Genomic DNA, 27,725 nt, shown 5'->3' with positions numbered 1-27,725 from the left:
ATTAGAGTATTTGCTAATAGGTACCTTGGTGATATGTTTATCTAGGGCAAGCAGGTAGGTAGTAATGTGAAAATGTTTTCATTTAGGCTAACTCTGCCCCGTGTAGCTAGCCATCACCTACCTGCCTGTTATTAATGTTTTTTTCTGCAAGTTGTGCAGGTACATGTGCCTCTGCTAAAGATTCTTTTATTTTGCTTCTTTTCTCAGAAGCTTTAAAAATTATAATCACATTCCTTGTGTTTTACTGCAGCTCCCATTAGCACAGTGTTGTTTAGTTTCACTACTGTGTTTTCCGTGTTTATATAAATATAACATTTCTTTCACAGAAACTCATTTGGGATTTAATCTTCAGCATTAGGAGATTTGTATTTCCATTATTTGTGCTGAAGAAGAATCACAACAGAGTAACACTAGTTGTCAAGTTGTTGGAAACATCTCAGAGGAAAACATGATCTTTTGCAGTAGGCCCATGTTAGATGTATGACACAGACAATTTTGCATGGAAAAAGCACAGTGACAGACAGCAATTTTTGATGCTGCGTCTTATGTAACCAATGTAAAGATTTAAATGCAAATCTTGGCATTTAGCAGATTTTAAATCTTAACATTTAGTTGGGTTTAACTGGGTTTATTTTTCAAGTAGCTTGATACTACATCATGCTGTAATTTTTATAGCAGCAATGGAAGGCACTGCACTCTGGCCTTCTTCTAAGGCTTTCTTGTCTCTTTTGTTAAGAGCATTGAGGAAGATGGTTCTGTTCTACTTCTGAATTAAACAATCTGTCCGTCACTCCAGGCAACCTGATGAGATTGTAAATGCAAGCAATACACAGACAAAATTCTCAACATGGACAAAGTGTAGTGCTCTTGTATTCCAAAGTTGACTGTCAAAGAGGACTTCCATTCCCTATTCAGTTAAACAAAGAAACAAGTTTACTTGATCCTTTTCTCTAACTTGTAGCTCAGAAACATTTTATATGTTGAACAGGCTATATATTGACTTGTGTCCCTTTTCTTGTTGTCTCTAAATTTTCTATTGCTTAAGGTTTTGCCAGTACATTAGTTTTCTAATGATGTTGGTTTTGACCGTTTGAAGTTGACTACCTATGCTTTAGTCTTTGAGCAGCTATTTTTTAATTAACTCAAAAATCCCATTAGAATAAAGAAAATGATACAATGTGATACTTCTTAACTACTCATTGTTTACTCATGTGATATGTAATGAGCAGGTCAAAGATTTACCTTTTTTTCAGATATCATTTTTAGAACATTCAAAAATGAATAAAATTGTACCTGAAAATTTGATGCACTGTTACTGAAAATGTTTTAGAAGGTCGAATGACATTTAGTGCTATGGTTCTGCCTCAAAACAATGTACTGATTTGGAGAATCTGTTTATGTACAACTTACAATTTCTATATGATATAGATACAGATTGTGAATAACAACAAGTCCATTTTTGTTGTAAGGTCAGTTGATGCCTTTTCTGTTTCTTTCACTTTTCAACTTGGAGTAATATTCTGGGGGGAGAGATGGTTTAATTAATTTATGGTTAATATTAATATATGGACCAGAATTATCTGAGGATGGGAGTGAGGAAAGGTACCATAGAAGTTGTAAGTTCTCAGTATCCTGTAGTCTTACACGCTATGAGTCGCATGCTGGCAGAACTGTGGAAACCCCCACATCTGGGCCACACATGCAACTGACTGATTAAACATGATTCTCTACTGTACACATGGGAAGTTTTTCATTCAATGCAGAAAAACCAGTCTGCCTCTGTGATCTGTTGAAGTGACTGTTGCTGCCATTTGACATAGGGGATTTGAAGCTTTGGAAAGAAAGTGCTCCTAGTGGCTCTTCTGGAGAAAGGGAGCAGATGTGAAAGCTAAGAGGCGGAGATGTGCGGGAGGAAGAAAGCAGTGGCCTCTTTGATACCAGTTAGTTTCTGGAGAGTCATGGAGTAGGAAGGCAATTGTGGTGGAAATCAGCATGAAGATCTTGGGGGAGGGAGTTGTCCATCTCCCCCCCCCCCCCTTTATAAAAGCATGGATCTGAGTACAGCAGGACTGCTTCAGAAATCCTTTTGCAAAATTGAGGTGGTTTTGCTTCAGCTACTGCTTGTCCCTGAGGAGTTAAACTGTAATCTCTTATCAGTCAAGTGGGATTTGGAAATGTTCTCAGTCAGTTTGGAGAGACAGTAGTGCTTCTGGGAGACCTCAAGAAGAGGACACTCACTTCTGGATGGAGTCCTAAGACACAAAAGCTTAGGAAGTGTACTTGGAAAGGCTAGAGAAATGGATAGTAATTTGAAGTCTGCCCTGGGAAAAAAGGGAAGACACAGGAGGACCAGGGTTTGTACTGAAAAATACCAGGCTTCTGAAAACCTCCCTTGTGTAAGGGAGCTTGTGCTGATGAGAGTTGACAAACAACTATGACAAACAAGTTGAATTTAAAGATTTGGGATGATAATTCTTTTTGTTCTTCCTGAGGTTCTACTTGGTGGGAAATTTTAAATTTTGACCTCTTCATTTTAAAGGGAATTTCCAAGATGTTGGACTTGCAAACAGAATAGAACTTCCAAGTGTTGACTAGCCATAATAAATAGTCTCTTCTCTGGCAGTTTATGTTAGTGTTAGTACTGGTGGACTTAAATTCATAGCCTGAGACAAATGTTGGTTTGCTATGTCTATACTGCCTATCATTTTCATTTCAGTGGTATCTGGTAGCTGATGTACTCCTTAAATGAACAGTCAACTGTAATGATCTGTCTGTGTAGCTTATAATTAAAAATAAAAATAAAATGGCTATTTCCTTTTATAGTCACTGTGCATCCTCCAGCTACCTGCTGGTGTTTTCTCATGTATTTGTTCTTCAGCTGGCAAAGAATTTCATCTCATTGGTGGCTTGGTTACATACTGTTTTCTGCTGAAGGCATGTGCGTGGTTGTTCATTGTGTTGGTTTTCTTAACTGTACCTGTGTTCTAAATTAGTTTCTGTGGATTTGGGAGAAGGTACCTCTGTTCTCAGATTTCAAGCATCCCTTTGAATATACTGGTGTCCTCCACAATAAGCTTACTTCTTTTAGCAGCAGTACTATCCTGTCAGCTGAAGTATCCTCTAAGGTGCCCATCCAGACTTGCAGATTAATTGATATTAATAGGAATAGTAAGTCTTTTTCCTTCTGTGTGTATTTGAATGCTTTGTTGTCCTTCCACTTTCAGACTAGTATCTCGTTGGTTTTGTTATTGTCAATTTGAAAAATTTAGTTTCTGATTCAGTATATATTGTAGAAATATAGAATTGAATTGGAAAATCTTTGACTTTGCTAAAATTTCTACATTCTTCTGCAATTGCATAAAAAGATATCATGTCTTCCCCAAAGATACTAATTTTAATTTCCATGTAGATTGTGGCAAAAACAATGAGAATATCAGAAAAAGCTTAAATAAGACAAGAAGTTCTTGTAAATATGCAGTGAGGCTTTATTTTAGCTACAAGTCTGCTGAAATCTGCTCTTCTCCTCCCTTTGACCTTTATAGTCTCAAACAACTCTTTGCAATTGCTCTTCAAACCCTCTTTGTAATGGGTGGATATCCTATAAACATATGTTCACCAGTGATTAAGAAAAATCAGGTTGTTAGTTTGTGGTTTCTTTTATTTTAAATCTGTGCATATTTGTGTGTGGATTTGGATATGTTTGGTTCAAATCTGAGGTATACCTATGTACATATATGTGTATGTATACCTGTAACTCTATATATGTACATGGGACAATTTTACAATATTTAGGGCTTGAAACTGGTGCTGGCTTTCTGGCTTTATTGGCAGCAGTGGCAATAGGCCTGCAAGATAATAGAAAATAGCAGACCTATGAGGTCTTGAAGGTAAAAACTAAATGCTTGAGTCTGTGACTAAAAGATGTTCTTTCCATTAGGGTAAAAGGCAATAGACATTCTTGGCTGCCGTGTTGTGAATGTATCAGAAAGCCTGGGTGACGTGCTGGCTATTAAAGACACCACTTCATGGTAGTTAAGACCAGGAAGTGTCAGTCAACTGTGAAACAAAAAAATTTCTTTTTAAAATAGTGATATGGATGAAAACATCCATTGACTGCTAGACTATAATAAGCTCCTCTCCAGATGTTTGCCTCCAAGTACACTGGAACTTCAGCATAGCTCAGAATATTTTCTTGAGAGGAAATTAATGTCTGTCTATATTTTTCATCATTATTTTGCCAGTACGTATGGAATCCTTTGGTTAGATATTTGTCTGTTTTGTGTAGTCATGCTGATGGGGGTGTTTGTGTGTATGTTTAGCTAATTAGCTTGGCTGCATAAGAAAACATTATTGTTTTTATCAGTTCAAATTGCCTGCATAATGGAATATAAATATGTAACAGTGGTGATTTATTTCACCAACCATCATATTCTACATCGCAGTGTTGCAGTATTGCCAAGGGAGAGAATTTATCATGACTTACGATTTTTTTTTTCAACTCCTGATTTCCCAGGAAAATTCCCTACAGTGAATGCTAAAAAATCCTAGTGGGATGTTAGTGTTATTTATGAACGTACACATCTCTGCATAGAAAAAAATACATATATATATATATTTTTGAATCTCGAAACATATATACTAAGATCTAATTTCTTTAAGTCCTTGTCTCAGGCTGATTTGTTTTAAGCAGCTCCCTGAAGTATGTACACTCTTCTGCATACCTGTTTTGTTGAAAGTACACAGACCTGGCACCATTGTGTTTGCCAGGCATTCTCTTATCTCGTGCAAGCATTTAAACAAAAGTGTTCCATTGCTCCCTAAGTAATCCATGGGTGATCTTAACATTGAGCAAAAGTCAGAACAGAAACTTATGCCGTATTTCTTAGTGCAGGGGTAGACAGTCTCTGGAAGAGGGGGGAGTTGGGAGCATGGCGAAGACAGCCAGTAAGTCAAAATAAAGAGCTGAAGGGTTGCGATTGTGGTGATTGTGTTCATATATAAAATCATTGCATCACATTAAAATGCTGAAATGTAGGGATAATACAAATTGAGTTTCATAATATAGCCTGTTTTTAATAATGTTATATATGCTTTGATGTATATGTCGTCTTAAAGAAGAGAACGCACACCAATCTAGACCCAATTTTTCTTTATATGTTGATTTTAGTTTCCAGTTCCACAAAGTAAATTTAGCATATTTTAAGCCTGCAGGTAGTCCTATTGAGCAAGGGATTATCAAATACAGCATATATTAGCATACCTTACTGAGAAGGTATCTTTAAGTTTCTGTTATAACAATTATTGCACTCACAGAGCAACAAAAAAAAAGTTAAAATATACCAAATAATTAGTAGCAGATTTTTGCACAGACCCCCTCCCCCAAAATAAAACCAAACTTGCTGCTTCCTAAACTGTTAACTGCTACATTGCCATTATCTTTCAGATTCCCTTGCTCTGGAGTAAGGGAAAAACAGAAAAATATTTTTATTATTATTATTTCAGGAAATTCTGTATTTTCCTAATTGTTTTTGATTTCAGGCCTAAAATTTAGTTTCTTGCCCTGCTGATAGTGTATCCTGCTTAGTTTAATCAAGATCAACACTTCTTTGTTTATAATGTTCTTATACAGTAAGTAAAACTATGCCTCAGGCCTGGAAAGAGGAAATGTGATGAGTCCCAGACTCAGAGTGGTATCTCTGAATGCTTTAAAGCAATCAGAAACAAATGAGCTTGAATTATATTGTCTGTAATCTTTAGGTGTATACACAGAATTTCTCTGTGACAGTTAAGTACATGGATTTATAGGAGATAAAGTAACCCAGCACTGGGTTTCTATCAGTAATCAACAATGCAATTTCTAGATTAATCTTATCTATGGGTTATTCTAGCTAGCACATGTGTACACAAACGCATGCACACACACACACACACGTATGTGCATGCTCACACCCCCCATCACAAAAAAGGATGACATTTAATGAAGAGTAAAATGGGGAAAACTGGTAAAGTGTGGTGAAAATATTTATAACTACCACATATTTCTTAATGCAGCATTCTAAATTTCTTTCAAGATTCAAAACCTGGATGACAAAAACTAGATTTATCCAGCTGTTAAAGGAAATTGTCAATGTGCTTGTAAAAAAATATATGAAAGGAAGACTGACAACTAGACTACTATTTTTTTAAATAATTCTAGTTTTGTATTAAATGAGAATAATTCTTCATCAGTTTGCATAAACATTTCCTGTGTTTCATGAAATGTTCCTAATATTAGTGGGGAGGCAGGGTTGTGTTCCTACCAGTTACACCCCCTGTATTTTTTTTTTTTTCCCTCAAGGTTAGTTAGGTGGAAACCACTCTCTCTGTGCTGTAGAACCAGCTTTTGACACTGAAAAAATACAGTATGTGTGTGGTGCCAGAACTGGTTGGGAACAGGAAAGGCATATTTTGTATCTGTACTAAACCTGTCGGCTTAGTGCATAGAAGACTTGACCCTTGTCAGGTGTCTTGAAGTTAACTGGCTGACTTACGGATTAATCAGTTTAAGACTGAAGCCAGCCAGTGACAGGAATGAGCTTTGTTGTGTGTGTGCGTGTGTGTGGCTGTGGTGCAGATTTACAAATTTTTATAATGCTTTCACTCGGACCGTGAAAGTCTAATGTAAAGCTTATCTCTGATCTCTGGCTTTGGCCATGCTCGTGGGATCGTGTGTGTGTGTTTGGGGGGAGGGAGGTGAATTCTTTAACACTTGACACCTGGCTCTACCAGGTTTCTAGTCACAGTCTTAGGAACGGCACTATTCAAGGCATTAATAAAGTTAAAACCCTTAAGCTGTATGACCAGTAGGTCATACAAACTGTTGCTGGGTATTGTGCTCAGTCTTTCTTTCACAGCTGCATTATCATCTTGACAACTAATTCTTTTTTTACTTTTGTCTTTTTCATAGCTGTTGTGAACTTGGACAACTCTGTGGTTGACCTAGAGACCCTTCAAGCCCTCTATGAGAATGTGAGTAATCAGAGGAAGTCTACATAATGTAGGAATACTGTAGCTCCACGTGAAGGTATTTTGGTTTGCATCAGTAACAGTGACAAAGCTGAAGAATGTGTCCTATTCTGAAGTGCCCAAAGCAATGAAAATAATGATAAGCAACTGAACTGTATTAGTTGCCATTGTGCACTTTATATACCATGTTTTATTTTACAAGACACAGAATCTATGTGAAAAGTGCATACATTGTGATATAAGTAACCTAATCAACTTCTAAATGACTTAACAGAGATTAGTTTTGCTCTCAGTCTCTCCTCTTTTTTGCCTTTTCTTTCTGGGTGGGGCAGTCTTTGGTCAATATGTATCAGATCGTGCGCTCCAGGCCTTTGGCTTCCGTTGGTAGCCTCACTAATATAATAATGCTGCTCGATAAAAAGCATTAGTTTTAATAAGAGTAATCATTCCATTTGTGGAACTAAAGCTTTTAATTGCTACTATTTCAGGGCCTCATCCAAAATAATTTTAACTTTTTGAAAGGAAAAGGCTTATTCTAGCTTAATGTAATAAAAGATAGTATAGTAAGCTAGGGACTTCGTAAACCTCAGGTGCATCAGAGAGCGTCTGACTACTAGGTATCCATAATCAAGAACTCTAAGGTATATACTAAGGCATGTTCTCCACAAAGTCAGTCACTTACAAAACTCAAAGTGTATGTCAGAAGCATGTTTCTGCCTCCAGCTGAGGCCAGTGAGCATCATTCCCCCTCAGAGCACAGTGCCTGAATACATGGAGCTAGGTATCTCCAAGGAAAGCAAAAAGGCTTTATATTTACCCTTCAAAGAGTCTGAAAATCTGAAACATAAAACTGTGAGGAACAGAATGGCATTGAAGGCTAGTGTATGTTGTCTTACTGGGTTTTTTATTTCCCTCATGTTGTCATTTTGATAATATATTCATCACTTTTACACCTTTCAGATCTTTGGTTTTTGGACTGTATCTTTTTATGGCCAACTCTGGAATGATTTATTGGTTTATGAAATTTCTCAGAAATAATCCACCTTGGAGTATGAAGAGGGATTGTAAGACTGAGTCCTCTTTACAGAAAATACCAAAAAGCTTGTGATTATCTAATAAGAACTACTCATTTCGTCCTCAACAAAACTCACTCAACACTGTTCAGGAAGATAATGGCCAACTAGCAGACTGATCCTAACTACCTCAAATCTTTATGTTTTAAACATTTCTCATCTTTATGCCATAGAACTTCTGTATGGGCCTGTGTGATTTTTATTTTGCATTATTTTTAACTTACTCCTTACATAGCACAGCTATATTCCATTCCACACATGTGGAATGTAAAATATTTAAGTCATTTTATATATTACACATGCATGTGTGTGAGAGATTGTGTACTGAGAAGTTCAGAGTAGATACTGTCCTTATGATCATTTTTATGATCATAAAAATGTCCTTTATGTCCTTTATGATCATCATACTCTTTCATATTGCGTTAGAACTTTTTTTTTTTTTTTAGTTAAAAATGTAGTCCTCCTGTGTGGCTGAATGACGTTTGTGCTAATAGGAAACTTTTCAAATACTTTCTCCATCTTGTCTCTTATAGACTTCTGAATTCTAGTATAATGGATTACCTTGCAGTTCACTGAAATGAGTGCTATTGTTCCTTGTGTTCTTACTTTCACTAATTACAGAAAATGTCTAGGAAATATTGTCCTGATGAAGAAAATAATATATGTTAATCTCAGGCAAGGCTAGAAGTGTTTGAATGACTGCAATATATTACTTAGTTTGGAATGGAAGGCATATCAGCACAACTTTGCTGCTATATTTGCTTGGTCACAAGAAAGCAAAAAAACCTTCTTCATTTTGGGAGAGCATCCTCAGGGTACCTGGATTTTAATCTTGGTCCCTCCATTTGGTAAAAGTGTGACTTGAAAGAAATCATTACTTTTTTTTTTCTTGTTTTTGCTTTCAATCTCTTCTCTTGTTGCCTTTTCTTTTGGGTGGGGTGGTATTTGGTCAGTATGCATCAGACCTTGCACTCCAGGCCTTTGGCATCCCTTGGTAGCTTCACAATGCTGTTCAATAAAAAAATGTAAGTAGCGGGTGGTACCAGAGAATTGGCATGTTGACTCCTTCCTTATTTCTCAACCTCATTCTGCATTGCTTAATGTGGATAGCTTTGCTGCCTCACTCCCCTACTTTCTAGCCATTAACTCAATTTTTAGTTCTTAGCATTTATTTATTGGGTCATGATTTTTTGCTAGATATTTAAATATTACTATACTAGTCCTCAGCCTTTCTATTTGATCTCTATGGAACATATGGGAGCATTTGTTTTACAGTCTTCTGTCAGAATGTAATCATTTTTCCTGATTGCATGTGTCTGTCATGGTTCTTTCCCTTCTTAAATGTGAATGAAATTTGGGCAGTCTCCAAATCTAAACACACCCTAATTTCAAAAGCCACAATCCTGAGGGCTCAATTCCTGTTTACTGAGGAATTAGTCTTGTTAAACCACATAGTTACTGTCTACATCTTAGTGACTTTTTATAAATGAAGAAACCCATACCCCACCAAAGACCCAAGCCCTCAATAGTTTATTAGATAATATTAACTGATATTACAGTTAGAGAGAGAGACTTGGATACTGCAGCACTATCTGCTACAGTCACATAGTTCTTGCATAAGATTATGTAGTTTTCTTCATAAAGTTGTTTAAATATCTGTTGGCAATCTGCTATGTATTGATATAGATAGGGATACTAGGTGATTCTTAATAGATAAAATTGCGCATGTGGAACAGTTATTTTAATGTGTTTTTCACAGAAAATATTTACAAGAATGGCTCTGTGGCCTCAGTTTTTCTTTACTTTTTTATTATAACAACACTTAATTAATTCACTTTTACTTTATATAGGAGGCTTGTCTGCTCTATGGGCACAGAACTCTAGTATGGATAAATCAGGTGTGGTAGAATCAACAATCACTTAATATTTTACCTTTCAGGATCTGTATTTCATTTTACTGGTTTAACATTGCAATAAGTTTTAGATTTTCATTTGTTCTAAATTCTATATGAACTTTGGGGATGGAGGCAACATTTATACTTGTCATACTATATGATATTCTAAAAATATTTTATCCTACACATTTTAAAAGTTTGATTTTGTTAATTTTGCTACAAGGTAAAAAAAGAAATTTGTTACATCCCTACAAATTCCTTAAGAGCTACACTTTCAGGTGGCAGCACTAAGGAGGAAAAAGGTAGACAAAATTCAGTAGAGTTATAAATTTGTGATATGTCATTAGGCTCTGTTGGTTGTGACAAGAAATATGTGCATTTGCAGGCAAGTTAATGTTTACCATGAAAACAGGGAGCCTCTTAATAGTTGGCATTATAGGTGAAATACCACTGTTTCAAACCAGGCCAGATTTAATGCCTGCTCCTGCTTGTGTAATCACTACATTGTAAAAATATGTGTATAAAATGGATTAAAAAAAATTGTATCAAAGGATTATTTTTGCTCTCTGCATTACTCTTAAAATCACTTTAGATCACAATTTGAAAGCTATATACTCTTTTAATTTGACTTCTGGCAAATTGTCTGCTCTATCAGTATCTTTAAAAGGTTTAAGTCAATGCTTTCAAAACCTCCAAATCCCGTCTGTAAGAGTAAAAGGCACCTACAAGTCCGAAGAGCATGTCTCCCTTATGCCACTAAGATTCAAACCTTCTCCACAGTTATTTCCTGTGATTTTAAATTTGGCAGTTAAAATACTATGACTTTAATGTGTTTCCACAAAGGCTGTAGATTGCTCCTGAGTTCTTATACATGACCCAGCTTTTAAGGAATATAGTAGTTGCCATTAACCTAGGTATCTCTGTATATCCTCGTTGTTTCAGTTACTTTTGGAAATGTTCTTTAGAACTTCCAAGTCACTTTGATGCTTTTGAAATGTTACATTAACTTCCAAAATCACAGGCATGCATGCACACGCATGCCCACGCACACACAAAACACTAAATCATCTATGGTCAGAGTTAAGGCTATACTGTGGGTAAAAACAGGAAATGTATGATTTATGTTGTGAAATGAAAGAATTGCCATTACTCTTAACTTGGTCCTACCTATGTTCATAAGAATTATACTCTGGCAAAAGTGGGGAAAAAAGTTAACCTTATGCAAAGTATTTTTGAAGTACTTCTATTTGGGGTGTGTTGGTTGATTTTAAATATACTTACTATAAAAGTCAAGCATATTATACCATTTTGTTCCATTTATGATATTATATAATAGGTAAAATTCAAGAAAATAAATAGCACTGACTTTCAGAGAGGTGCTAAATGTAATTAGATTAATGAATTTTATGAGACGTATCTATTGGATGTGTTCCCTTTAGGTACAAATATTGGAAGGTAATAGAAAAGCTTTTATTTATTTATTTAATAATACCCATCTGCAAATTAGGGAATAGATAAACATTAACCAGACAAAAATAAGATAACAGGAAACAATTTGAGAAATAATCTTCAGTAATATTTGTGCAGAAGGTCTGCTGTCATTCGCTTCTCTTCTGTCATAATTTAAAATACACACAAATCAGAATTCTGGATAGCAGAGCCAAACTTACAGGTTGAAATGTAAGTTTGATTCTGAACATGCACCATATACTTGGTCCTCCTAGCATTGGTGAAGACAGTAAACCATAACTCTTGAGTTTTACTCAGGCTTCCCATGAGTGGCTCATACTTAGCCTTTGTACCTTTACTATTTGTTATTTCTTTACATGCACAATCTCAGAATAAGGAACAGTGAGTCTGCCTAACCTTTGCCCCTGGGATTTGGTAGAGAAACATTAAACTTGAACAGTGTATCATCCACGTATGTAATAGATTGTTGTGATAAGCACTCTAATACGTCACTATATGTGGAAGGCCAGAAGAGGAAATAGTCTCACGATTTATTCTTTCTAAAGAACTGGCAAATAACTGTGCAATTGTATGCTCTTTGCCAAAATGTTTTCTCTTTAACTGTTTTGAAACACTTCTAAGTGCTGTCCTTTCAGATTATCTGAAGAGAGTATACTTTTAGAAGTCATAGAGCTTGATTTAAAAACTTCTAGTAGGAAAGCTTATTTGCTTTTTTGTGCAAGTTAATTAAAATATATCTGCCTCATTTGCATACCTTTGCTACCATGGCTCCAGTGACATTACCATTACAACACTCCCTCTCTTGACACCCTTCAGATTTCTAAAATCTATAGCTCTCATCCAAGACTCCCATGAGGGAGTTTTCACTCATCTGAAAAGAAAAGCAAGACTGGTTATTTATTTATTTATTTATTTTAACTTTCCTTTGGGTAACAATATTCTAGATGAAGTTGAGAACTCTTTCATTTACACCTGTCTCCCAACATAAAACCAAAACCAAGTCTTTCTCCCTAACAGAATCTGCAAGTAAGCTTCAATGTTTAGTTGGGAACTTAGAAACACTGAAAAATACCTTTAAAACTAGTATTTTCTCCATTATATGGTAATGTAGATATTCGTGTTGTTTGTTAACTATGGATCTGTCAATTTCTAGAAAAATACCAGAGCAAGTAAATTAGCTACTTGCACTTATCCTCAATCAAGCAGATGAGATGAGTAACAGCCATTATGGCTTTGTCAAGAACAAATTGTGCCAAACCAATCTCATTTCATAATGTAACAGAGTTAGAGGCTTTGAAAGGAGTAACAAAAAAAAAAGAAAAAGAAAAAAGGCAGATGACGACATGTATCTTGACTTTAGAAAGGCCTTTGACACTGTTTCACAGAATGTTCTCATAAAAAAGCCCAGGGAAGATAAGCACAAATTGCTCTACCAAAGGCTGGGTGAAAATCTGCTTAGAAAAGAATGCATGGTCAATCACAGGGGTCTGCAGTTAAATGAAAGGATATAGTGACCGTGGCTCCTCAGCTTTCTGGTAGGAGTTTGGAACTATGCAATATTTTTATTAAAATATGTATTATATACATATGTAATATGTTAAAAATATTTTCATACTTGACACCATTAAGTAGGACGGGATGAGTTCCTTGTTTTGAGTAGTACTCTTTGAGAAAGATGTGGACCGTTGGGAGAGAGGAGAGAGCGGAACACTGAGTTTGAGCAGAGGCCTAGAAAGCACGAGTTACTAAGGAGAAGTGAATGAAGTGGGCTTGTTCAGAGTAAAGCAGAGATGTTTGGATGAGGACATAGATTGCTTCAAAGAAAGCAGTTGGATAGGACAAGAAGTAAACTTCAGCATGGGAAATTTAGATAAGCTATGAGGAAAAAATTTCCAATGGTGAGGATAGCGAAGAGCTGCAATAGACTGCTGGAGAGGTTGCGGATTCTGCCGCTGAAAGCTTAGAAGACAGGTTGGAGGAATATTTGTCAGAAGTGACAGAAGTTCTGATTTTGCTTGGGCAAGGGGACAGACTGGGTGATTGTAACAAATTTATGATGTTTGAGTTATCTCAGGAGTTAAAAATGTCTTGTCCTTATACTCCCTAATTTTTAATTGCAACATCTTGTAATCAGTGTAACTTTTTAAGAGAATCCACTGATTTAGCTTATCTTTAAAATTTATTTAAATGACTATAATAGCTAATAATGCTATTCTTTACATTTGATTTTAAACAGCTTCATCCTTAAATATATACATAATCAAAGAAAATATTGGGATTTTAATACAAAAAGTATTCATATATATGTTTTTGGATGTTTCCATGAAAATCATGATTTAAGTAATTTAAATAACTTGGTAATTAAGTATTTACTTTAATATGAATTTAGTAAAAGTAATCAAAAGTAAATAATTTAAGTAGCTGAAGTGATAAAAAGTAATTTAATTAAATTCATAAAACAAAAGCCATTTTTAATACACAGTCAAGTGTTAGTTTCTTCATTAAGCATGCTTTTCTTCAATTTGATGTTTACAGTGATTTGGCATGTCTAATACCTTGTTTTTGCCATGATTAACAGAACAGTATTGTTAACATAGTTAAGGGAGCCTGGCTTTCTTCTAAGTGTATCTTACAAGCAGAGTTGAGTCCAAACTCACTCGCTGCACTCAGAGTCATTGTGATCACCTTTCTCATGCTCTTAGTTTTGGAGACAGTTCAGGTCTGTCTGTAAGCTGAGTGGTTCAGAATTAACTCTGACCATTACAGTCATTCCTACAGAACTGTGTGAGACCTTTGGAAACTGTACTGAAACTATAACTGTGTGTTAAATGGCAAAGAATTGTTTGTCGTCTTAACTCTTTCTCCAAAGTTTTTGGAGGCAAATTTCTCTCCATCAGAGCTTTATAACATCAGTCCAAAAGTTCAGAATGCCATGTTGTTGGAAGATCATCATTTCTGCTTAGTTTTTTATCATCATTACTCATTGTTAGAAGATAAACCTTTTGAGGCAATAACATTTTTTCCTGGTTATGCTGTAAAGCCATATACAGTGAATACAGATACAACATGATAATCAATGGGTGTTCACCAGATGCTGTTTCACAGTGTATTTCCTTCCAGATATTCTATTAAATTTTTGACAGTTTTTGTTAAATAACAAAAGCAGATTCAAAGGGACTTAAATTTGTTGGGCTAAAGAACCACTTAGAAGATGCTAGACTTTCTCTTCTTGATGTGTTAAAGTTGAAGCAAGTAAGTGGTATGGTGCTTCTGGAAAATGAAAGTTTCTTAATACCTTGCATCTTGATAGCCTAGGAAAGACTGATAGATAAGCTTGATTTATTAATAGGAAAGATAAGGTAACAAATGATAAAGGGAAAGAGCAAAAACAGAGGCAGCGAACAGACGCAGCAGTTCGCGCAGCAGTTCGCGCAGAAGGGCGCGCGAAGGGACGTGCGAAGGGACCTTCATTTCTGTTCCCTGTGGTGTACACTTCCTCAAGTATGGTCGTGACACGCCGCACAGCGCGTTCCCCAGTGACTGTTGGAGTTGCTGCGTCAGAGGCTTGGACCCAGACTGACCCTCTGACAGTAGATGCGGCTCTACAGGTCTCAGGCTGCAGGGAGTGCTTGGGGCCTCTCCAGGAGGCCTGGGCTGGCAGCCAGCTCTCCTGCAGGAGGTGTGCTGCTGTTGACGAGTTGTGTCGTCAGGTAAGGGAGTTACGGGAGGAGGTCAGTAGGCTGCGCAGCATCCGAGAAGCAGAGCAAGAGATAGACAGGGTATTCTCGGAGACTGTACAGCTCCAGGAGTCCCAACCCCCTGCAGCAGTGGAGTTGCCAGAGGGCTCTGTGCCGTGTGAAACGGTACATCATAACATCACAGAAGAAGGCTGGAAACTGGTCACTGCTTGTGGGAGGAGAAAGGCTCCTACTCCTCCTGAAGACCTGAAGCTGAAGAACAGGTTTAGTGCCCTCCAGGATGAGGAGGAGATGAGCATGGCTGCCAGGGAAGTAACCGGGACAACAGACCCTGTGCCCTGCCGGAACACCCGGAAAAAGCGGCGGGTGATTGTTGTGGGGGACTCCCTGCTACAGGGGACGGAGGCATCTATCTGCCGACCTGACCTCTTGTCTAGAGAGGTTTGTGGCCTGCCGGGGGCTCGTGTGAGAGACGTCATGGAAAGACTGCCAAGGCTTGTCCACGCTTCGGACTATTACCCACTGCTGCTCTTCCATGTGGGCGCCAATGACACCAAGGGCAAACTGGAGACCATCAAGCAGGATTTCAGAGCTCTGGGGATGGTGGTCAAGGGTCTGGGAGCCCAGGTCATCTTCTCCTCAATCCTGCCAGTGAGGGGGATGGATGAGAGGAGGAGGAGACGGACTTTCCAGGTTAACGACTGGCTGTGCCACTGGTGTTGGCAACAGGGTTTTGGTTTCTACGACCATGGGACCCTGTTTGAAGATCGACAACTGCTGGGGAGAGATGGGATCCACCTCACGAGGCGGGGCACACAGGTCTTTGCCAACAGGTTGGCCAACCTGGTGAGGAGGGCTTTAAACTAGGAAAGATGGGGGAAGGGGAGAGTTATAGTGACAGGGTAGTTGGCAAAAGACTGCTCAAGTCAGGATGCCTCCAACAGGTGAATGCAGCCAGGGAAGTGCACATGGGATGTGGCTATGGAGGACCCTCTTTTAGCCCTCCTGGGAAACCTGCATGCTCGATCACCTCCCTGAAATGCCTGTACACCAATGCACGCAGCTTGGGGAACAAACAGGAAGAACTAGAGATATCTGTGCGGTCGCAGGGCCATGATCTCATTGCCATTACAGAGACATGGTGGGATAGCTCGCATGACTGGAGTGCTGTCATGGATGGCTACGTGCTTTTTAGGAAAGACAGGCCAGGAAAGTGAGGTGGTGGAGTTGCTCTTTATGTGAGAGAGCAACTGGAATGTATTGAGCTGTGCCTAGGGGTGGATGAAGAGCGAGTCGAGAGCTTATGGGTAAGGATCAAAGGGCAGGCTAGCATGGGTGACACTGTTGTGGGTGTTTACTACAGGCCACCTGATCAGGATGAGGAAGTCGATGAGGCCTTCTACAGACAGCTGGAAGTAGCCTCACGATCCCAGGCCCTGGTTCTCATGGGGGACTTCAACCACCCCGATATCTGCTGGAAAGACAACACAGCTAGGCACAAACAGTCCTGGAGATTCCTGCAGAGCATTGGTGACAACTTCTTGACCCAGGTGGTGGAGGAGCCAACAAGGAGAGGTGTGCTGCTGGACCTCGTACTAACAAACAAAGAAGGACTGGTGGAAGATGTGAAGGTTGGGGGCTGCCTTGGCTGCAGTGACCATGAGATGGTGGAGTTCAGGATCCTGCGAGGAGGCAGCAGGGCACCAAGTAGGATCGCAACCCTGGACTTCAGGAGAGCAAACTTTGTCCTCTTCAGGGACCTACTTGGAGGAATCCCATGGGTGAGGGCCCTGGAAGGAAGGAGTGTTCAAGAGAGTTGGTTAATATTCAAACATCACTTCCTCCAGGCTCAAGAGCGGTGCATCCCTATGAGTAGGAAGTCAAGCAAAGGAGGTAGGAGACCTGCATGGATGAGCAAGGAGCTGCTGGCAAAACTCAAGCAGAAGAAGGAAGTCTACAGAAAGTGGAAAGGGGGACAGGCCACTTGGGAGGAATATAGGAATGTTGTCAGAGTATGCAGGGATGCGACGAGGAAGGCTAAGGCCCGTTTGGAATTAAATCTGGCTAGAGATGTCAAGGACAACAAGAAGGGCTTCTTCAAATACATCAGTAGCAAGAGGAAGACTAGGGAAAATGTGGGCCCTTTGCTGAATGGGGTGGGTGCCCTGGTGACGAAGGATGCAGAGAAGGCAGAGTTACTGAATGCCTTCTTTGCTCGAGTCTTTACTGCTCAGGCCAGCCCTCAGGAACCCCAGACCCTGGAGGCAAGAGAGAAAGTCTGGAGAGAGGAAGACTTTCCCTTGGTGGAGGAGGAGTGGGTTAGAGATCATTTAAGCAAACTTGACACCCACAAATCCATGGGCCCTGATGGGATGCACCCACGAGTGCTGAGGGAGCTGGCGGACGTTATTGCTAAGCCACTCTCCATCATCTTTGAAAGGTCATGGAGAACAGGAGAGGTGCCCGAGGACTGGAAGAAAGCCAATGTCACCCCAGTCTTTAAAAAGGGCAAGAAGGAGGACCCAGGGAACTACAGGCCCGTCAGCCTCACCTCCATCCCTGGAAAGGTGATGGAGCAGCTCATCCTGGAAGCCATCTCCACGCATGTGGAGGAAAAGAAGGTGATCAGGAGTAGTCAGCATGGCTTCACCAAGGGGAAATCATGCCTAACCAATCTGATAGCCTTCTATGATGGAATGACTGGCTGGGTAGATGAGGGGAGAGCAGTGGATGTTGTCTACCTAGACTTCAGCAAGGCTTTTGACACTGTCTCCCATAGCATCCTCATAGACAAGCTCAGGAAGTGTGGGTTAGATGAGTGGACAGTGAGGTGGATTGAGAACTGGCTGAATGGCAGAGCTCAGAGAGTTGTGCTCAGTGGCACAGAGTCTAGTTGGAGGCCTGTAGCTAGCGGTGTCCCCCAGGGGTCAGTCCTGGGTCCAGTCTTGTTCAACTTCTTCATCAATGACCTGGATGAAGGCACAGAGTGCACCCTCAGCAAGTTTGCTGACGATACAAAACTGGGAGGAGTGGCGGATACGCCAGAGGGCTGTGCTGCCATTCGGAGAGACTTGGACAGGCTGGAGAGGTGGGCAGAGAGGAACCTCATGAAATTCAACAAAGGCAAGTGCAGGGTCCTGCACCTGGGGAGGAATAACCCCATGCAGCAGTACAGGTTGGGGGTTGACCTGCTGGAAAGCAGCTCTGCTGAGAAGGACCTGGGAGTGCTGGTGGACACCAAGTTAAGTATGAGGCAGCAATGTGCCCTTGTGGCCAAGAAGGCCAATGGTATGCTGGGGTGCATCAGGAAGAGTGTTGCCAGCAGGTCGAGGGATGTGATTCTCCCCCTCTACTCAGCCCTGGTGAGGCCACATCTGGAGTACTGCGTCCAGTTCTGGGCTCCCCAGTACAAGAGGGATGTGGCACTACTGGAGCAAGTCCAGCGAAGGGCCACAAAGATGATTAGGGGACTGGAGCATCTCTCTTATGAGGAAAGGCTGAGAGAGCTTGGCCTGTTTAGCTTGGAGAAGAGAAGGCTGAGAGGAGATCTTATCAACGTGTACAAGTATCTGAAGGGAGGGTGTCGAGAGGATGGGGCCAGACTCTTTTCAGTGGTGCCGAGTGACAGGACGCGAGGCAATGGGCACAAACTGAAACACAGACACTTCCATCTTAACATGAGGAAAAACTTTTTCACTGTGAGGGTGACAGAGCACTGGAACAGGTTGCCCCGAGAGGTGGTGGAGTCTCCTTCTCTGGAGATATTCAAAATGCGCCTGGATGCAATCCTGTGCAATGTGCTCTAGGTGACCCTGCTTGAGCAGGGGGGTTGGACTAGATGATCTCCAGAGGTCCCTTCCAACCTCAGTGATTCTGTGATTCTGTGATTCTGTGATTTATCCACAGTAGGTTCATTCACTAAGGCTTTCAAGGTGCTGTCGCTTTTTACTGTGATATATCAATCCATCGTGTAGCTTCAGTAAAATAGTGTTCCTTCTCCAATTCTGTCCTTCTCTCCTATTTCTTTCAAAGGTAAGACAGAAAAGTTGTTTCTCCCCTACATGTACACATCTGTTTCTAAAATAGAAGATTTAAGATGAGAAATTACTTCAAAACTTGCAATTTCCCTGCTGACTTTTGTCAGAAACCTTTCAAATAAGTTTTCTAGTACTTAAGGAGTCTAGCACCAAATATTGAAGTGTTTTCAGACAAAATTATAAATTCTACAGTTCAGAGAAAACAGTTGCCTCCTACAATTAGTTTCCGTACACTGGAAAATCATCTGAATATGACAAAAAGAGGGCATGTCAGGATTACAGGGTTGACTTACAGGGTTGCGTTGGTGAACAGCTGTGCTCTCAGCAGTAACAGTGAAGACCAAATACAGCTAGAAGCAATGCAGGTCAGTGCCAATGTCTTCAGCTTTTGCAGCTCTTGCACTATCTACAGATTATTGGAAGGCGAGGTAGTAAGCCTGTTGGCTGCAAAGAAAAACCTGAGAATGTGCCCCATGTCTAGCTAGCACAATACGGCACCCTCAACCTTGAGTGTGGGTGCCATCGGGCATGGCTCACAAGGCCTCACAGGTTTAGAGTCTCTTGCTGACTCCACATACTGCCCTCTGCTGGAATGTGGCATCAATTTGAGTGGCGCCCATTTAGCCAAACAATTGGGTGTTCATAAGCTACCAAAATACAAACATTGGTTATGCAAAAGTTATGCAGTTACTGCCTTTGGGAAAGTAGGACCTATGTTGCTGCCCCTGAACTTGTAAATAAGATTGATAGAATCCTTTGACAAGTAGGAAAAATATGGCTATGGTGCAAGAGAAGTATGTTGATATATATTGGGGCTCAGATTACCAAATCTAGAACTGATACTGATTTCTTTCATTCTGAAAAACAGACGTCTTGCCTAGTCCTCCCCCCATATCCGGATGTGTCTTCTAAAATTAAAAATTGAGGTCTGAACCCAATTTGCTGATCTTAGTATCGTGAAAAGTTCTTTGTTCTCAAGATGGAGTTATACCAACAAAATTTACTTCTGTAATTATACTCCTGTCCTCTATGCCTCCCTTGACTGGAACTTTATATAGAACAGTACTCTTGGAAGATACTTCCCCGAGCCTGTTTTCTCACACTGAAATGTTAGTAGGGGAGTGAATTCAGCAAACTGGGCGTTATGAATGGACCACTATTAGCATACTAAAATTAAAAACTGGTGAATCAGCTTCAGCTAGCTCTTGTTATCTGAGAGAGGCCTGATACAGTATGTACAGATATAGGGAGGCTGAGGATCAAGCAGGTTGAGGGAGATGATCCTTCCCCTCTACTCAGCACTGGTGAGACCAGATCTACAGTGCTGTGTCCAGTTCTGGGCTCCTCAGTACAAGAAGGACATGGACCTGCTGGAGCAAGTCCAGAAAGGGCCGTAAAGATGATTAAGGGACTGAAGCATCTCTCATATTAGGAGAGGCTGAGAGAGCTGAGATTGTTTAGCCCGGTGAAGAAAAGGCTCAGGAGGGATCTGATCAGCGTGTATAAATATCTGATGACAGGCAGTAAACAACACAGAGCCAGACGATGAGTCAGTGATGCCCAGTGTAATGGCAAGAGGCAATGGGCCTCTTGAAACTGAAATACAGGAAATTCCATCTGAACACAAAAAAATACTTTTTTACTGTAAGGGTGGTCAAATGCTAGAACAGGTTGCCCAGGGACATTTGTGGAGTCTCCATCACTGGAGATATTAAAAACCCAACTGGACATGGTGGTCCTGGGTGACCTGTTCCAGGTAACCCTGCTTTGAGTTGGAGGGTTGGACTAGAAGATTCCAGCCTCAGCCATTCTGTGATTCTGATACAGATGCTACTGACATATCTTACTGTCAAGAGCAAGGTTTACTGCTGAAAAATAATGAATGTAATTGTTTACAATATTCTCTATCTAGAGTATAATATAGTTAGAGTATTTCATAGGCAAGATCAGACTATTTTAGAGGCAGAGACCCTTGAAGTACACCCACAACAACACTGACTAAATATGATGAGTAGTATTCATGACAGATGGCCTTGCAGTCATTTCCAGACTTTTTGAAGTGATCAGAGAAAATCTGAAGCAGTTTTGCTCTAAGTGAATTTTCAATCTCTTCACCTTTCTGGCCACACCAGCATTTTCTCCCTTTTCACATTACAACACATTCTCAGCAACCTCAAAAGGACTGTCCAAACCTGACTTTGCAGTTTCAGGTTGCTGATGGAGCCAGGGCAGTATGATTTTAGACAGTTCCATACCTCTTCTGCTAAACTTGTAAAAGCATGGAAGAAAGAATGCAGATGCAGCCTATCTTTTGCTTTGGCATTGTGTAAGTTGTTAGAATATCATTTTCCACTGTTGTCTTCCAGTTCTGTGGGGGAACAAGTTCAAAAATGTGTAGTGTTTTCTAAAAGGAATAAATGTAGATATATTTACTTTTTTCTTACATTCTTGCACAGATTCATGTTTTGAATGTATTTTGAAAACTACCATGGATTTGAAAAGAACAGTGAGAAGGAGAAATCTTTATTCCATTTTCATTCCTTTCCATGCCATTCCATTTTCCAGTACTGTAGTTGGAAAAATTAATTCCATTGTAGCATGGAGCACAGAAAGAAGTGAGGTTCTGTTTCTCCTGATTTGGAATATTGAAGAAAAGACCACACAATGTACCACAGGGTTCTCCAAAAAACTAAGCAATTTACATATGGTTGTTTTGGCTTATTAAGATAAAAGTGAAAATCATTTTACTCCAGAGAAGAAGTATGCAGTAGTTCTTCGTGTATTATGGTGTGTGTGGTAGTTCCATTAAAAATCAACTTACTTTTTCCAAATACCAAATAAAATTTAAATTGCAGTAAACAGTACCAATCCATTTTGATTTAGTTTAAAAAAAAAAAAAAAAAAAGCACACAACTTAAATATATATTTAAAGATCAGATTGCATTTGAATGCAACCCAACAGATTTGGAAAGAGAAATACAACTCGAGAAGGCAGTTCTTTGATCCTGGACTATAAACAACCAAGGAAAAGGGAGTGGGGATGAAGATTATTGTCTTGGTGCATGGTTCAATAAATAAATCTTTTGCAGATTACTAATAGTCAATAATATTATTTGGAACATGTTCTGTTTCCCATCAGATGTATTTATTCTTAAAATCACTCCATGAACTAAGCACCATAAGCAGATGCTTGAAGGAAAAGAAAAATCTGTAAATTTCATTTGTTACAAAGGCATCTTTATCTGTGATGTTTGGCTAGGTTTTGAATTAACACTTTTTAATTACTTTGTTTCCTTTATTCCAGAGAGCACAATCAGATGAATTAGAAAAAATAGAAAAGCATAGCAAGGCATCCAAGGAAAAGGAAAATGCTAAGTCTTTGGATAAGCCTGAACAGTAAGAACATATTTATGAAAGAACACTTTTGCTCCCTTCAGAAAACTTTCCATACTCCAGTAAACTAACTAGAGATGTTATAAGGGGGGGGGGGGAAGTACTGTACCTACTGACAGTGAACTAAATCATTTTCTTTAAATACTTCTGCAGGTTCCTCTATGAACTCTCGCTAATTCCCAACTTTTCAGAACGCGTATTTTGCATCCTGTTCCAATCAACATTTTCAGAAAGCATTTGTTCCATTCGTCGCAAACTTGAATTGTTACAGAAACTGTGTGAGGTAGGTTGTGCTCTGTATAAAGGTAGAATTAAATTTCTGATATTTAATCTTGTTAAGTTGTACTCATATTTCAAAAGTTTTTCTTTATTTACTTTAAGTACTCATTAAATCTGAAGGATAGCAGTCCTGCAGAATGGAACGTTTTATGATTGTACTTCAACGTCAAAGCAAATTTTAAGATTGGCTTTTGGTACTGAACTATAACATCGTGTTTTTGTAGTCAATGTATATCAGTCTCTGGAAAAACTGTCTTTTTGTCAAAGTAAAATCTGCCTTGTTCATAGTGACCATGTGACTTCTTTCCAGATTAATGCTATTTTACTTTGCTTTATCTTTGCTTGGATTTTGGAAGCATCCAATTCTGTAATCTCCAATAACTAAAATGAGTTAGAGACAGCAATGCTGTAGTTCGGTTGGTCCCATGAAAAATATATGTGGCTTTTAAAGGCAGATTTCATAAGTGTTTTCACAACTGAGAGCTATTTTAAGTATATTGTTTAATTGTTTTACCATTTAATGCTTACTGATTAAATGTTTTAATTGGTCCATGTTGGTTTCTGTGGAATGTATCGCAGAATCTGTTCCAAAATTAAATATATCATTCATAATATCAACATCAGTTAGGGAAAAACTATTTTCTTTTTCTTCACCTATCCTAATACCATGTAATTTTGCATGATTTGAAATTCACACTTTCCTATTATTTTCCCTAAATATATGTTTTGGGGATAATGTCTTCCATTCATGACAAATCACATACAGTTATTACTGTATCTCTATGTGTTACATTAGAAATTTAATATTTTCCTATGTTTTAACTTCAATATAAAAATTATTTCTAAACACAGTATCACCCTCGACAAACGTTGTCAGTAATGTTGTCGACAGTAAATATTATTGAGAACTTGAACAAAGTGCTTCTCTTCCTGTTTTGTAGACACTGAAAAATGGGTCAGGAGTTATGCAGGTCCTGGGTTTGGTTCTTGCCTTTGGAAATTATATGAATGGTGGAAACAGGACGCGAGGACAGGCGGATGGGTTTGGACTAGATATCTTGCCAAAACTGAAAGATGTCAAGAGCAGTGTAAGTTGATTTTAGAGTTGCTGTAAAGCTTGGAGTGTTGAATTCTTTCAGAAAATTACTTTGTCTCCATTTTTGCATAAACGGTGTAAAACTTATTATAATTATTATAGAAGTATAATAAAGGGAAAATTTTATTACTGTATATAACTGATCACACTTCTGGAGTTGGATGTATTTGTATAGAAATATGAAAATGAACTGTCTCTTTTCATTGCTGTAAAAACAAAAATGTCTTAAATTATGTCTTACTTCCTAATCTGAGACGTATTTGACATTTGGTATACTGCATAGTTCTAACTTTTCCTTTTTTCAGAGGCAATGCTATGATCCTTATATTTAAAGGGTTTATTTCAGAAGGGGAAACAGTTGTAAAAGAAAAGTTAACAGCATGATTCAATACTGATTTAAAATATCTGAGAGAGGGAAAAATAGTCACTCCCAAAAATGATTGAATAGTGTTTGGATAAGACAAAATTCATCATTTATATATATATCATGATTACAGCGTATGCATTTTCACATCAGGCCATGGAACTGTCTGGGTAAAGAATAATCACAGAAAGTAGTTGTTGACTGAAGATTTCTCTGGTATAGTCATCTGGGTGAAGAGGATGATAAGTAGTCTTTTCTTGCACAGTGCTAAACTGAAATGTGTGTTACTGGCACTTTTTTGGCTTTGGTTATTCAGACTGGGGTTGTGTTCAAATCCCTGCTTTTGTTTACAGGAAAACAATAATATTTGTGTTTCTATGGCTATGATGAAAAGACTCATCTGAATGTGGACAGTGGTATGAGAAAGGTTATAGCAATAACCTTAAGAGTTTGAACTGGCCCCTACATCCATGTAGTGAGTCATTGTCAAGATCCCTTGTTCTGAAAGTGGCAGAAAAGGAAAAGTCTGCTTCCCTGCTTGCTCACTCACTAAATACACATGCTCGAGCTGCTGGGTTAGGTAATGTGAGGAGACTGTTGTTTACCCTGAGATGAGAGACCTTGTCAGCTGTTTGCCTTTAAAGGGATGGAGGAACTTCATGCCGGCATGCTTATTTCTTTGGTAAGCCAAGGGAGTGATGTTGTGAATGAAGACATAGTATGATGTGTTTACTGCAGCTTGCTTCAGCTGAACCTCATGGTTGGCTCTAGATAGATCACCAGTTTTAGAACTTGGCTCAGGAGAACATTTACGCACACTAAATTTGGCTTAGTGACTCAGGTCTTTAAGATATAATTTGCTGAAAATATGATGCTCATTAACCTTATAATTCCAAAATTCTTCTTAAGTTTGTTTGCCACTGATCAGTCAGAAAAGTTCATATAAAATACTTTTCTATTGGAAAACATACTTCTATCTAAAATCCTCTTCAAATCAAATATTTTCTGCTGAAGTCTCATTACAGAAGTAAAAAAGGAGAAAGAAATTTCCAACAGTGATGAAATAAGGCGCGTTAATTTTTTTTTATTTAGAAAAATAACTTTCTTTGTTTAAGTTTATTTTACCTTCATAACAGAATGAATGAAAAAAAGATTTGAAATTTGCCAAACAAGTTGCATAGACCAACCCCCAAATGACTTCTCTTTTCTTGTGTTTCCTGGGGAAATTTTGAAATATAAAGGTTCATTTCAGAATCAGGTAAATTTCAAAAATCAGAAGTGACTTGCACATTTATAATAACATACCTTTCTCTTACTGTGTTTGATGATTAAATGATATTTTAGATTTTTTACTGAAGACACCAACTCGGGAAAAGTATTTTTAGTATTTGACTCTAAATATTGTATGTGTCAAAGATTATACTTAATTTATCCTTTCTGAATTTGATTTTCTTCTTACAGAAAGACATGTCTAGTTGGTTTCAATAACATAACAAACTTTATTTTTTTCTATACAGGACAACAGCAGAAGTCTTCTGTCTTACATTGTCTCATACTATTTGCGTAATTTTGATGAGGTGAGTGAGAATTTTGTTCTTTTAAAATCAAGGCCAAAAAGATCAATGTATTAAATTTTTTCCTCTGCTGGTCAAGATGAGGAAATGTGCACAAATGCTGTGCACAAATGCTCTTTGTGTTTTTAATTATTTATGTTAGTATATAAAAATGTAATGAGCACTATTTAAATGTTTGTTTATGTTTTTGTCAGGATGCTGGAAAAGAGCAATGCATCTTTCCTCTTCCAGAGCCACAAGATCTCTTCCAGGCTTCTCAAATGAAGTTTGAAGATTTTCAAAAGGATCTTCGCAAAATGAAGAAAGATTTGCGAGGTACTGAATCTAGCTTACATACTAACAATATGTTACCAACATACCTCCATTTTCATTTTGAGAAATCAGATGATGGTATAAAAATAGTTGTCTATATTTTGACTCCTCTATTAGTATTTTGTTTCCTTGATTTGATTATTCATGATCATTTTAGCAAGACTTCTCTATTTTCTGTAGATAAACTGAGGAAGCATTGTTAAAATAAACAACCTCCCCCGAGTTAGACAAGACCTTTCATATCAAAATCAAAACAAAAAAGCTTTTTTTTTTTTTTTTCCAAACTGAATCCAACAAGTCTTTCACCATAAGAAGAATGGTGAAGTCTTGGATAATTTCATGACAAAAAAGATGGATGGATAATTAGGTCCAAATACTATTTAAAGGATAAGAAAAAATAATGTATATGGCATATGGTTAAAGACAGTTGAAATAACCCAACTTTGCTAAAATATAATATGCAAAGGAAGTAATATTTCTCATGCTCATGAAATGGTATTTCTTTAAATAAACTCAGCATTTTAAAATAAGATAAATTTCTTAGACTTCATTAAAGAACATGTATCACATATAACATTGGGAACTAAGCACTAAGTTTAAGTAAAGGTACAGTTTGTGTAAAAGCTGAAAAACTTCCTCACTACCTTTGCTAATATTTACTATTGCAGCTCTCTGCCAAACTGGCCAGGTATGTAGCATTATACTAAATCTTGCAGAGAAGGATTCAAATCAAACAATGAAACGATCTTTATGTTTCTGTTGTCTTGCTGACTTTGGAAGCGAAACCTCTAGAGACCAAGGAACGGTTTGGTAAATCATTAGTCCCTGAGCAACCTAGAAAGAAGGCTCTCTAAACAAAACATAATATGGTAACTGAGGAGCAAACAGAAGCAGCATCTATTTGCTGCCCTGAACAATTTAGGGAGAAAAAATCCCACAGTTCATCCATGAAGATTTATTTTCTGCTGTAGTTCTTGCAGCTTTTGAATTATCGGAGGGCTGATCTCTAAGCTGGAAAACAGAAGAGAAACATGCTTAGGTTTGATTGAGAAAAGTACTTTAATTCAGGCACATTTTTAAGAACTTCCATGGAGGGAGATATTATCCCCCATAAGTTCACCAAAAATGTCTTTCTGTGGACAAAAGCTGAAATATTTTTAGATTAAGGTTGAAATTTGCACACAGGTGTGAATCTTTTATGGAATAAATCTAGACTTTGTAGTGATCAAAGCAGGGGTTCTGCAAAAATAGAAATTATATGCTTTGCTCAGCCATGAGACTGCAGTCGAATTCCTTCTGTGCTTCCAGTTCCAGCCCTTAGGCCAAAACATCAGTGGTTATCGCTCTGTTCTCTAGTTAGCAAAAGTGGACAATAACTGGCGATGTCATGACTTTTTCCCCATTCCCTTTAGTCTTAACCTGTCTGGGGATGGCACTGGCCCCCTTTGGTATCCAGTCCTCGATATGAACTGATTCTTTCAATAGCAGTCTGCAGTCCTACTGCTTTATCATCAGCCTTGGATGATGTG

The 27,725-nt window shown here is 38.5% G+C and overlaps 1 protein-coding gene across 1 annotated transcript in view; it reads left to right on the top strand.

Annotated features, from left to right (window-relative positions):
* Positions 1-27,725, top strand: part of FMN2 (formin 2) — a 173,744-nt gene that overhangs the window by 87,127 nt on the left and 58,892 nt on the right. Inside the window, exons 8-13 of the mRNA XM_067294571.1 lie at positions 6,947-7,008; positions 22,483-22,574; positions 22,725-22,854; positions 23,792-23,938; positions 25,828-25,887; positions 26,079-26,199. Of these exons, the coding sequence (XP_067150672.1) occupies positions 6,947-7,008; positions 22,483-22,574; positions 22,725-22,854; positions 23,792-23,938; positions 25,828-25,887; positions 26,079-26,199 (612 nt within the window). The remainder of the gene's footprint in view (positions 1-6,946; positions 7,009-22,482; positions 22,575-22,724; positions 22,855-23,791; positions 23,939-25,827; positions 25,888-26,078; positions 26,200-27,725) is intronic.

The sequence above is a fragment of the Apteryx mantelli genome, chromosome 3 (genome assembly GCF_036417845.1).
Source record: "Apteryx mantelli isolate bAptMan1 chromosome 3, bAptMan1.hap1, whole genome shotgun sequence".
Lineage (NCBI taxonomy): Eukaryota > Metazoa > Chordata > Aves > Apterygiformes > Apterygidae > Apteryx > Apteryx mantelli.
Note: the sequence above shows the minus strand (reverse complement) of the source record. Positions and strands in the feature narration are given on the sequence as shown.